General features: G+C 37.6%; 1 protein-coding gene across 6 annotated transcripts in view; it reads right to left on the bottom strand.

Annotated features, from left to right (window-relative positions):
- Positions 1 to 5,394: 5,394 nt before the first annotated feature.
- Positions 5,395 to 13,029, bottom strand: part of MAP3K2 (mitogen-activated protein kinase kinase kinase 2) — a 100,798-nt gene continuing 93,163 nt past the window's right edge. For 5 of the 6 annotated variants that reach the window (XM_019624563.1, XM_019624564.1, XM_019624561.1 and 2 more), the window contains 2 exons: positions 7,071 to 7,248; positions 5,395 to 5,727 (listed from right to left, as the gene is read on the bottom strand). In XM_019624563.1, the coding sequence (XP_019480108.1) occupies positions 5,502 to 5,727; positions 7,071 to 7,248 (404 nt within the window). In that variant the 3' untranslated portion in view covers positions 5,395 to 5,501. Of the gene's footprint in view, positions 5,728 to 6,037; positions 6,072 to 7,070; positions 7,249 to 13,029 lie in introns of those variants that run through there. The other variant, XM_019624566.1, reaches the window with a different exon arrangement.

Raw genomic sequence — 13,029 nt, 5'->3', positions numbered from 1 at the left:
AAAATCATAACTAAACCATGATATACAAAGAATCTGGACAGTGTTAATGTGATTGAAAATCAAGTAATCTACCTGGAAAACAATTTACTGTGTCTCTTCAGAATTAGAACACCTCTTTCTATCCTTATCTTAGGAGTTTATGTCTAATGGAGGCTGCACTGTGCCTACCACAGACTAATGCTAACGTTTGTCTTCTACCATAAAAAAAATAAATAAATTAAAAAAAATAAAGAGGTAGAAAAGGGTAGGTAGGAGGAGGAAGCCGACATTAAGAAACGATTAAGGGCCAATACACAGTCTAAGGCCAAATCAACTCCTGAAGCTACTGATTTTGGAAAAAACCTTCATTTCAGTGGGTAACTTGAATTATTATTGATATAAAATAAAATTAAGGCATACAGAGAAAAAGGCACTACAAAAAATTAACAATTAAATTGCTTTTCATTAACATTTAACCAATCTTAAAACTCAAATAAATATAAACATACATTTGTAACAAAGGTCAAACTTAACATAAAAAAATTAGATAAGAAATTGTCCTGATCTTAGTATAAATAACGCTGGTGACAGAATTCAATTTCTATCAAATGTTTTGGGTATTTTAACAATTCAGACCAAAAGAAAGTTTTTTTTTCCTTTAAAAGAAACAGCAGGAAAAAAACATTATGTTATGGAATAAATGCCCCCCATCACTGAAACTGTTCGAGCCAAGGCTGGGTTTTGTAAGAGGGATTCCTGAGAGAGAGTTAGCCTGACCTATGGAGGGCCCTCTCTTTTGGGGATACCTTTAACCCCTGTTGTTAATGACATTTTAGTTTATAACAGCCAATAATTACCCAAAATTGCTTTCCCCTCACATAATAACAAAAATAGAAAGATTTTAAAACATCTCTGCTGAACTTTCAGAGTTAGGGTTTGCCATAAAATAAAATGTCTGTTTACCCATGTTTCCTCCTAGACTGTGACCTCCTTAAGGATAAGTTAATTTAGTACCTGACACAATAAGCCACAATTATTGAATAAGCAAATGGAAAAGATTTGGCCTATTTTTACAAAAAAATCGACATATTCCTATACTTGAGAGCAGGTGCTTTTATATGAAGCTGCTGGCCCCGAATGGCATGGCCGGCACATAGCTCTGCCATGGATAACAGGAATGCAGGTGGCACACATCCTGCTTCTGCACTCACGCCTGCTTGTTTCTTTGACTATCTTAATGACTTCACATATCTTATAACAACTCCATCTCAGAAGTACTACAAACCAGACCTGACATATGGAAGAGGTGAAGTAGCAAAAAGCTACTCTAAATCAAGAATTTCACCTTCTTAATGCAGTTTCTATTGACAATAAGATAAAGACTTCAAGTGAAAGACAATTCAATTTACTCTAAAGTAAGCTTTAATTTTTCTTTTATACTTCAGCCTGTGTATTTCGACCTCTTATACAAATATGTAAGGTTGATTATACCTTTGAAGACTTTATAAGACAACAGTCTTTAACCATTTTTTGAGTTAGAAACATGTTTTGTACATGAGGAAACTGAAAACAATTTCAAGATAATCATACTGAAAATTTCAATGTCTGTATACTTTTAAATATATTTTAAAGAATTACCAACCACCAACATTTCCATCAGTCATTATATTTTTCAAACTTTTTATTCAATACACTTTATTTGCAATGTAGAAGATCTTATATTGGCCCAAACCTAAGTCATGCCAATTTCAATCTCTCAAGGCCTAAGTAGAAAGATATTTCCTGAAAAGCGCATGTAGGACTGCTATGAATCTTCTCCAGCACCAAAAAGTCTGCCATGATCAAAGCAGAATGCATATTAAAGGCACAAAGTCAGCAGTCTGGCCACTTTCCAGCCTCAGCAAAGAAACATTACAGTATAGAAGAATCAGTTATGCATTTAAAAAATAAAACACATTTAAAGTCATCTTAAAAAATTCAAATTTCATTTGTTGATCCATATCATTATTACAAAGAAAAAAATGGAGAGTTATATCTAACTGCCCCTGATAGAGGTGTTTCTTTCAAAATTTTATATTTTAAATTTACTTTTGGTAGTCCATACCTCACCCCACTTCAAGCTTTTTTGTTCTAGTAGCTTCTATATATATTAACTTCTATTGTGGTTTTTGGTACCATTACAACTTGTTTGAAATAAATTCACATCACGTTTTATATCATAACTCTGTAAACTATTAGTCTTATTTTTAAGTCTTTACATAAAGAACAATATTTTCCCATAGCTAATAATATTTTTCTTATAAAACAAAATTATTCTGCAGCAGTGTTAAAGTAGCAATTCCTTTTCAGGTGATTTTATTTTCTATAGCATCTAAAAAGAAAAGAGAGACTGAAAAAAGCAAACAATTTTGGGCCGGCCGAGTGGCTCAGCTGGTTAAAAGCTCGCTTGGGAGCGCCAGGTCTGAGCAGCAGGGCCATGGTTCGGATCCCACATTGAGGGCCAGTGACGCTGCGTCCTCTACAGCTAAGATGATGAACAACAGCTCAACCTGGAGCTGGGCTGCTGTGAATCGCCGGCGACGGCGTAGGCTGCAGCAGGGCTGCAGTGGGCTGCCATGAGCTACGTGAGAGGCTGGCAGCTAGCGTGAGCAGCCGGCAGCGGACGAGAGCTGCCGTGAGCCACCGTGAGCAGCCGACCAATGACCAGCAAACGATTGACTCACCCAGGAAGAGCGCAATGATCATACCAACATGGGCCAGTGAAGCGACGTCCTCCACAACTAGACTGAAGAACAAAACAGCAATTTGTCTACCTGTCTGTTCCCCTTTCCCAATTCGCCAACGCTGTTCCCCTCCCCCAATTCCCCAATTAAATCTTTAAAAAAAGAAAACAATTTTGCTTTGGGTCACAGTCTCCCAAGATTTTTCCCTAAAGAGCATTTGTCTCATATTCTGCACTGCTGGTTACCCTGACAGATAAAAAAATGAGCCAAAAGGCAATCACAACCACACAAGAGAAAGACAACAAAGGAAAAGCCCACAGGTCCAAAGACCATAATCTTGCTCAAGTAGAAGAGATGCTTTCACTCATAAAAAATAAATTATTATAACAGATCCATATCCTTGGGGACTATGTTTATGGCACAAAATGTGACAGCTGATTTTCCAGGGGGAGAGGGTTGTATGCTTCCTGGTGAACTGCTTCCTTTTATTTTAAGGGTATGGGAGAAGCTTTGACAACTGTGTTTCTGCTGACTTCTTCTCAGACTAGCTAGTAGTGGAATTTCAAATTTCCTACAGGAATCCCAGATAGAAACAGTAAACCAAGATCTACAGTATTTTACAAGAGTCTCAAAAGAGCATACCTTTGGCAGGAAACAAAATACCCAAGTCCCCTGTGAATCCCATGAAAGGCATCCCATTTAGGGCCTCTAGGAAGACTAGACCAGCGGTTCTCAACCTGTGGGCCGCGACCCCTTTGGGGGTCGAACGACCCTTTCACAGGGGTCACCGGGTACTCGTAACGTGTGCATATCTGCATGTGGGCCTGGAGATGGACAGAGGAGCGGTGTCTCGGTTCCTAAGATCATCGAAAATATGTGTTTTCCGATGGTCTTAAGCGACCCCTGTGAAAGGTTGAGAACTGCTGCACTAGACCTTTAAAAATAAAAGTACTTAGCACTTGCTTTAATATTTTGAAAAAAACTGCAAGTGGCTGAATTACTGATAATCATTCATGTTTTTCAGTAGCACAAGTCCACTGGAGATAGTAGAATTCTCCCAGCTGTCCCCTTCCATTCAATGTCCTTGCTCTCAGTGGATACATTATACTAGAAATGCCTGACAGTTTTTAATCTTCTATAAAGTAGTTAATACTTTGTTTTGATATGCTTTTCTTTCCCCACAATTATCAACTGGCTTTTGAAGAAAGAATACATATAGATGGCTAAGTTCAGAATTTAAATTCACTTTGTTTCTAAAATGGAAGTTACTGATTTGGGTGCAATATGCAGCTGGTAAAAAACGGGATTCTCATTTGTGTTGAGATCATTCACTCTTGACTTGAAATAATGGTATCTGCTCTTGTAAAACCCTCATTATGCATTACATTACTTTCTCTCTGAAATTTACTTTTTTGCAAGGAACTTGCTTTGTAAATGGCTGTTATCAGTTTACAACTGGGGCTGGTCTTTACAACAAGGTTTCTCAACTTTGGCACTTCTGACATTTGGGGCAGGATAATTTTTTGTTGGGGGGGGGGGTGCTGTCCTTGTACACAGCAGTTTGTTTAGCAGCATCCCTGGCCTCTAACTCACTAGATGCCACTAGCATCCTCCGAGTTGTGACAATCAAAAATGTTTCCAGGCATTGCAAATGACAAGAGAAATTAGCCCCACTCCACCCTTAAGAACCACTGTTTTACATAAGAAGCTGGTTTTTGTGTGTGGTGCTTTAGTATTCTGTGATCCCAAAGCAAGGGTTTTATCTCATGACACTAGCTTTATGGATACTCCAGGTTAAACTCTTAGTTCCTAAAAAAAATGTCATCTATGGGGACTCAGGAGCTGGAAAATAGGAAGATTTATTTTGATTATTTCTCCTTTCCCTTAATTTTAGGACTTTCTCCCTCAGGTAAAGAACATAGTTTAAAATACACTAAACAATACTTAGTTCTTTTCATTATTTCTGTTGATTGGCAAGTGTGGTCTCTTCTGTTCACACATTTAACTAGAGCAACTTCTTTTTGTCTTTTAATTTGGATTTGCTCATTGACTTCCCCTGTTTTAAAATAAGACAGTATCTTTAAAAAACAAAAAACAAACAAAAAAACAGAACCCTATTCCTCAAGGTTTATAGATTCCAGTAACATGGATCTTCTATAGTGTATTTGCTTATTATACTGGTTAGGATTAACAAATAAACATACCTCTTAGAGATTCATATTTGTTATCAAGATTCATACTGAGCAAAAAGATTGGTAAACAGAGGGTAGGATCTAAAGAATACAGATAAAAGAAGGAACCTATATTCTTTAAGTTGAGTACCTACCCTAAACTGAAGTTTAGGGCTCAACCCCACAAATGAGGATCTATTTTAAATACTATCACTAAAAACTACAAACTATACATCATTTTCTTCTCCTTTTCCATGTCTCCCCATCACCACCAATCTGTGAGTGACACAGAAAAGACTCTACAATCTTTAGGTATTCCAAATGATTTGTTGGTACTAAAAAGAGTGACTATGTACTAAAGTGCTTTATCTATCTGAACCACATCAGTACATTATAAAAATTAAAAAAAAAAAGTTTCAAGTTCTTGTAAGGGAAAATAAGATTAAATATAAAAAATTTAGGTTACTATCATTATTAAACAAATTTAACCAAGAATCAAGAGAAACACTTTGCCTCTTGTCTTTTTTCTCCCCCATCTCTCTTTTTTATAAAAAAGAAAAGTGCAGTCAGAGAGAAGGTAAATGAATAGATGGGAGCTAGGTAGAGGCACAGGAGAGGTTACTGGCTGCTAGTGATAATGCACAAACATATGCCTTAAAAGTTCATCAGCTGAAGGTCTCAGTTTGGCCTCTACAAAGATCCGTTTGAGGAAATCTCGAGTATAGTCTGAGACATGAGGTGGCAGCTTTGGATTTGTTGGCTGAGTAGCAATTTTAAAGATGGCAGCCATTGCTTCAAATTCTGCCCAAGGAGGCTTTTCCGTTAGCATTTCTACCACAGTACAGCCCACACTCCTAAAAAGAAATTTTATAAATACATTACATAAACAATATCGTCATGAAAAAAAGCCAGTTAACTACAAAATGAGAAACAAGAGTGAAGTCCATATACACTTACGAGGTTGGACAATTAAGTTCACGAACTCATCTTAGAAAAAGTGCTACATACCTCATTGCTGAATACTACTACAGTCACCTTCAAAGTACTTCCCTTGGGAAAGCTATGCACCAACGCCAGCGCCTAGTCCACCCTTCAAAGCAATTTTGGAACTCTTTTTCTGGAATGGCCATCACAGCTGTTGTTGTATTACCCTTGATGTCCTGTCATCCAAATGTCTTCCTTTCAATATTTCCTTTATCTTCGGGTAAAGAAAGAAGTCATTGGGGGCCAGATAGTTGAGTAGGGAGGGTGTTCCAATACAGTTATCTGTTTACTGGCTAAAAATGCACTCACAGACAGTGCCATGTGGGCTGGTGCATTGTCATGATGCAAGAGCCATGAATTGTTGGCAAAAAGTTCAGGTCGTCTAACTTTTTCACACAGCCTTTTCAGCACTTCCTAATAATAAACGTGGTTAACTGTTTGTCCAGTTGGTATAAATTCATAATGAATAATCCCTCTGATATCAAAAACAAAGGTTAGTAACATCGTTGCAATGAGTTCGTGAACTTAATTGTCACACATCATAAATATGACTTGATTTCAAGTGTAGGTTCTTTAAAAGGTTATAATTATATAACATTGTGATTTAAACATAAAAATCAATGAAAATAAACCCCAATATAAGGACTGGCTCAAATGGTTAAACAAAGAACATTATTCATTTTATAATTTTTACTTTATGTAATTCTCTAACCTGATATATCATTTTTTTTCTTTTATTTTACAAATACAAACATAAGAAATTCTTTGTTTGCCTTTAGGTCCTAAAATGAATATCTTAAATTAAAATTAAATTAAATTAAAAACTTTTCTGGTGGGAAGTAGGAAATGCCTATTTTATGCTCTAACTTAAAATTATTAAGCAATTAAAGATTAACTGAATTATAAGAGACTAGCGATAAAGATTAATTACTTTTCAAGTTCTTTAGGGAAATAAAATGAAGATAAGTTTTCTAGTGCTGAAGTTTGCTTAAGAAGAAATCTTTCCTAAAGAATGGAAGACAGATTCAAGAACTACTTATTCAGTTGCTGATTAAGCTTCAAAGAGGCATAATTACAATATTAATTCTTGTAATCCTGACACCCTATTTCAAAACTACAAAAGACAGTTGAAATCTGGCTCAGTAATTTGCATCCTGGGTAGAAATAAGTAAGAAGGCAGGTATTTTCAGGCAAACCCTGCATCAAAACCTACCAGATATCTGCTTTTCTGCCATAGCCTTCTCCACTAATTACTTCAGGGCTCATCCAGTATGGCGTGCCTGTGACAGACTTTATTCCCGTACCCGAAAGACAGATGGTTTGAAGCCGTTTGCTGGCCCCAAAATCTCCTAGTTTTACATTGCCTGTTGAATCTCGCAGAATATTTGCTCCTAAAAATAAGAAAAATTCTCATTTTATTATTTTTATTGGCAGTTTGGAATATAATATAAAAGAACTACGGCAGAGATTTAGATTTAGTAGACTATCTGTCTCCAAAACTAGGCTGCTTTTCATCATCCAAACAATACCTGTCACAATGCCAGTCACACAGTCAGTGCTCATTAGGAATTTACTACATGAACACTGAATTTTTAGAGTCAGGTATGTGCTTTAGAACCGAAGAAGGCTCTCACACTAAAAAGGACTGGTGTGGTGGGAGATGAGGATAAAAAAAAAAAGAAAAAGGGGAAAGGGCTAAGAATTTGAAGCCCAGAGGAGAATGGGAAGCAACAGCGGACTCTTGGGCCCAGTTTTTCTGTCATAAAGCAAGAAGCTCATGGCTGAAGCTGATTCCCATGAGACGGAACTTCCTGAGGGACCTTCATAATCAAAACTTTCACTACTAATATGCCTTTAGATATATCACCTTGGGCAAGGGAAACAAAAGAAAAAATAAACAAATGGAACTACATCAAACTAAAAACTTTTGCTCAGCACAGGACATCATCAACAAAACTAAAAGGCATCCTACTGAATGAGATAGTCACCACTGATACATCTGATAAGGGGTTAATATCCAAAATTTATAAAGAACTCAACAACTTAATACCAAAAAACAAACTCAATTAAAAAATGGGCAGAGGGGCTGGCCGAGTGGCTCAGTTGGTTAAGAGCGCAGGTTCTGAGCAACAGGTTTGCCAGTTCAATTCCCATGTGGGCCAGTGATGCTGCGCCCGAGCTGAGCTGCCGCTGAGCTGCCAATAGGTGGCAAGATGGCTCAGATGGTGAGAGCATGTGCTCCTAACAACAAGGTTGCCGGTTCACTCCCGCATGGGATGGCGGGCTATGCCCACCCGCAAATAAGATTGAACACAGCATCTTGAGCTGAGCTGCCAATGGGCGGCCAGATGGCAACTGGACTTGGAGCTGAGCTAGCTGTACCCTCCACAACTAAGATTAAAGGACAACTTCGTTGTTCCCCTTCCCCAATTCCCCAACATTGTTCCTCTTCCTCAATTTCTCAACAAAATCTTTAAAAAAAAAAAAAAAAGGGCAGAGGAACTGAACAGACATTTCTCCAAAGAGCACATACAGATGGTCAACAGATATATGAAAAGATGCTCAATATCACTAATCATCAGAGAAATGGAAATTAAAACCATATGAGATACCACCTTACTCCTGTCAGTTGAATGGCTATCATCAGTAAATCAACAAACAAGTGTTGGCAAGGATGTGGAGAAAAGAGAACCCTCGTGCACTGTTGGTGGGATTGCAAATTGGTGCAGCCACTATGGAAAACAGTATGAAGGTTCCTTGAAAAATTAAAAATAGAATTACCTTATGACCCAGCAATTAAATCCACTTCTAGGTATTTATCCGAAGAAATCCAAAACACTAATTTGAAAAGATATATGCACCCCTATGTTCATTGCAGCGCTATTCACAATAGCCAAGATATGGAAGCAACCTAAGTGCCCATCAATAGAAGACTGGATATAGAAGATGTGGCATATATATCAAATGGAATACTACTCAGCCATAAAATAGAACAAAATCTTACCATTTGCTACAACATGTGAAATAGTGAAATAGTCAAACAGAGAAAGACAAATATCAAATGATTTTACTTATATGTGGAGTCTAAAAAACAAAATAAAGGAACAAACAAAACAGAAATAGACTCATAGATACAGAGAACCAACCGATGGTTGCCAGATGGGAGGGGGTTGAGGGATGGGTGAAAAAGGGGAAGAGATTAAGAAGTACACATTGGCAGTTACAAAATCGTCACAGGGATGTAAAGTAAAGCATAGGGAATATAGTCAATAATATTGTAATAACTGTGTATAGTGCCAGGTGGGTACTAGACTTACTGGGGCATCACTGGTGGTTACTATGGTATATACCTGAAACTAATATAACACTGAATATCAACTGTAATTAGAAAAAAATAAACTACTGTAGTATTCCCCCCCATGCTATAACTTAAAGTTAGTTATCTTACATTTTATAGTTCTTCTTAATATTGGGTTTTGCTTTACTTTCAATTTTACTTCTCAATTTCTGTATATTTTAAATCTCTTCTAAGCAAGTTTGAGCTGTTTTAAAATTTCATTTACTTTCATAATAAACTTTTAATTTTATTTATTAATATTATAAACTGACCTTGATCGCCTGGCTTTCAGTGTTTGCTGATTCTCTACTGTGAAGTTAACTCTTCCCCATTCTTTGCTGTACTCTGGGAGAAATTCACTCTATGCAGCCCCCAGTTAAGGAATCAGGAGTTATGCTCCAGGTTGAGTAGATACATAAATTGTTTGGAATGATTCTGCACAGGAGATTTGTCTCTTCTCTTCCATTTACGTATTCAACCATTTATTTACGAGTATGAATACATGGGCATTTATGTCATACATTGGGTTATACACCAGTATCATTGTTTTGGTTTTTTTGCTCAAGTTTCAGCTGTAGTCATTGGGAAATCTTTCTGTTGGCTCCTGTGTCCCTTTGCTATAACCCCATCATTGTGTTCTGGTTTAGTTTTGGTTGTTTTATTTGTTTGTTTAGCATTTTCTTACTTTCATCACTATGAGATGCTTCAGGCTCAACTTGTGTATTTCCTGCCCCAGTCCTAGAATCAGCCATTTCTCCAAGGAGCCCTAGTTCCTTTTAATGGAGAATGGTATCAGAAATCAAGACCCAGGTGCTAAGTTCATTTATTTTTTATTCTCTACTTTCCTCTTCATTTATCGTTTTTTAAACTTAATCTTTTTTTCTGGGATTATAAGTCTAGTTTCTGTCTTATATAAATTATTTCTATTCTCATTTTTAACTTTTCCTATAAACTACCTGTTTTTTAAGAAGCAATTTATTTTAACTTATCTAATTTTAATTTTTAAACTTCAATTCTTATTTTTAAGTCTCTGTAACCTTAACTATATTTTGTATTTTTTTAAAATTTTTAAAAAAATTATTTGTCCTCTTATTCATTTTTTTTTAATGGCCTCTAAGAAGAAGAGTGAATAGTGGAGAGAAGCTAACATTATAGACTAGAGGAGACTATGGACTATCCATCCCCACCGTGAGCTTCTGTATTTGGCATTTGGTTCTCCCAGCAAATTCCCCAGCCTCTCACCAGGGGAGCGTACAGGATCCATTCTCTGCCTGTCTCAAGCCTAAGGGAGACACAGTACCGTGTCTTTAAAATAGCACTATCTACCCCATTTAACATCTCCCACTGAGCAATACTTAAAGGACTCTGTAAAAAAAAAAAAAAGTCGCTATCTCTAAAATATTTAACCAGGGGAAGGACAACAAACAAGCCAGATTTTACTGGCTACAAGCTGGGAAGGAACAGTCCAGGCAGGTCACAGACAGGGAAAGCTATCTCTGGGGATTAATTACCAATGTTGAACCAATACCCATCCATAAGAAGGGCTGAGGAGAAAATGTGTAGCCAGGTTCCCAATACAATTTTCTAATTTTTTAAAACTTATTTTGGATACCTTAAAAGGAAGCTATTAAGGAGATTTTTCAAACATACACAAAAGCAGGTAGAATAGGATAGTACCCATCACCCAGTCCCAACAACCATCTGGACAATCATCCCCAACCATTCTGCCAGCCACTCCCCTCTTCCTGCCTCACATACTGGAAGCAAAGTCAAGTCATCATGATCAATAAATAGTTCAGTACGTATCTTTAAAAGGACTCTTGCCTTTTCATGAAGATGGCATCGAAAGCGAAGAAGGAAGCCCCTGCCTTTCCCAAAGCTAAAGCACAGGCTTTGGAAGCAAAGAGAGCAGTGCTGAAAAGCTTCCACAGTCACAGAAAGAGAAGACCCTCACGTCCCCCACCTTCTGAGGTCCCAAAACACTGCGGTTATAAAGGCAGCCCAGATATCCTGGGCAAGGCGCCCCCAGGAGAAACAAGCTCTATCACTATGCCATCGGCAAGTTCACCCTAACTACTGAGTCGGCCATGAAGAAGATAGAAGACAATAATACAGTTGTGTTCACTGTTGATGTCAAGGCCAACATGCACCAGATCCAACAGGCTGTGAAGAAGCTCTATAACATTGATGTGGCCAAGGTCAGCAACCTGATCAGGCCTGATGGAGAGAGAAGGCATATGTTCCACTGGCTCCTTACTATGAGGCTTTGGATGTTGGCAACAAAATTAGGATCATCTAAACTGAGTCCAGCTGGCTAATTCTAAACAAAAAATTTTCACTGTAAAAAAAAATAATAATAATAATAATGACTCTTACTCTACCTAACAGGATGGATAAATAACTCCTTAATAATGTTAAATATAGGGGCTGGCCTAGTGGCTCAGTTGGTTAAAAGAGCAAGCTCTGAGCAACAGGGTCGCCAGTTTGATTCCCACATGGGCCACTGAGCTGCGCCCGAGCTGAGCTGTCACTGAGCTGCCAACAGGTGGCAGGATGGCTCAGCTGGTGAGAGCACATGCTGCTAACAACAAGGTTGCCAGTTCAACTCCTGCATGGGATGTGGCCTGCGCCCCCCTGCAACTAAGATTGAACACAGCACCTTGAGCTGAACGGCTGTGAGCTGCCGACAGGCGGCTGGATGGAGACTGGACTTAGAACTGAGCTAGCTGCGCCCTCCACAGCTAAGATTGAAGGACAACAACTTGGCTGTTCCCCTTCCCCAATTCCCCAATAAAATCTTTTTTTAAAAAAAGAGGTTTCAGTGGTCTCTGGGAAAGAAGATCCCTCCACAGAAAAATAATAAATAAATTTTTATTATTTATGTATTTCTGTGTGTTTTCATTATTTTTATCAATTGATTGAAGTGATTTGGGGTCACAACATAATTTTTATAGAACCAAACTTCAGTTTTCATAAAATTAAACCTCAGTTTTTATAGAATCAAACCCAAGGTATGCTTTGCAGTACAGAGTTTTAAGCACTCTCAAATTTTACACATCTCTACCACTCGCTTTTGTCTCTCTTCATGCACTTATCTTACATACCTGATCCCTAAAAACAGGAGAGTTTTAAAAAGTGAGCTTAACTGAGTTCAAGTTCATCAAAGCTCAGTCTTAGGCTCTCTTTTTCTCTCTTCTTACTCTCTCCTTAGGTAGTGACATCCATTGCAATGGCTTTAATTAAATATAATCTCAACATAAAGTATGTCATTATCATAGCTAACTTTTGAATGCTTTCTAGGTACCAGGCACTGTTTCAAGCATATTATATACGCATTAACTCATTTAATCCTACAAGAATCTTTTGTGTTAGATACTATTATCTCCCTCCCTAAATGAGGAACTGAGGCATAGAGAAATTATGTTTCTTGTCCAAGGTCACACCATTAATGATAGGTAAAGCCCAAATTTGAATCAGGCCATCTACGTCACAGCCCCTTCTCTTAACCACTGTATTTGAATGCCTATGCTCTGTGTACAGAAACATGGTCTCATTTTTCTGATCATTTGAACTTTACTGATTCTGTGAACCCTCACAGGGGAGCTACTCAGTTGTGGAGACCTCAACATCAGGACTACTTGGAAAACTGACTGAGCCATTAAGAAAGCAGAATTGTTTTCCTATGGTATTTTAAAGGTAGATGTATTAATTTAAACGTTAAATTTCTTTTCTTTTCTTTTCTTTTTATTGGGGAACAGTGTATTTTTCCAGGACCCATCAGTTCCAAGTCAAATAGTTGTTTTCAATCTAGTTGTGGAGGTGCATCTCAGTGGCC

This window comes from Hipposideros armiger, unplaced genomic scaffold (assembly GCF_001890085.2).
Source record: "Hipposideros armiger isolate ML-2016 unplaced genomic scaffold, ASM189008v1 scaffold_592, whole genome shotgun sequence".
Lineage (NCBI taxonomy): Eukaryota > Metazoa > Chordata > Mammalia > Chiroptera > Hipposideridae > Hipposideros > Hipposideros armiger.
Note: the sequence above shows the minus strand (reverse complement) of the source record. Positions and strands in the feature narration are given on the sequence as shown.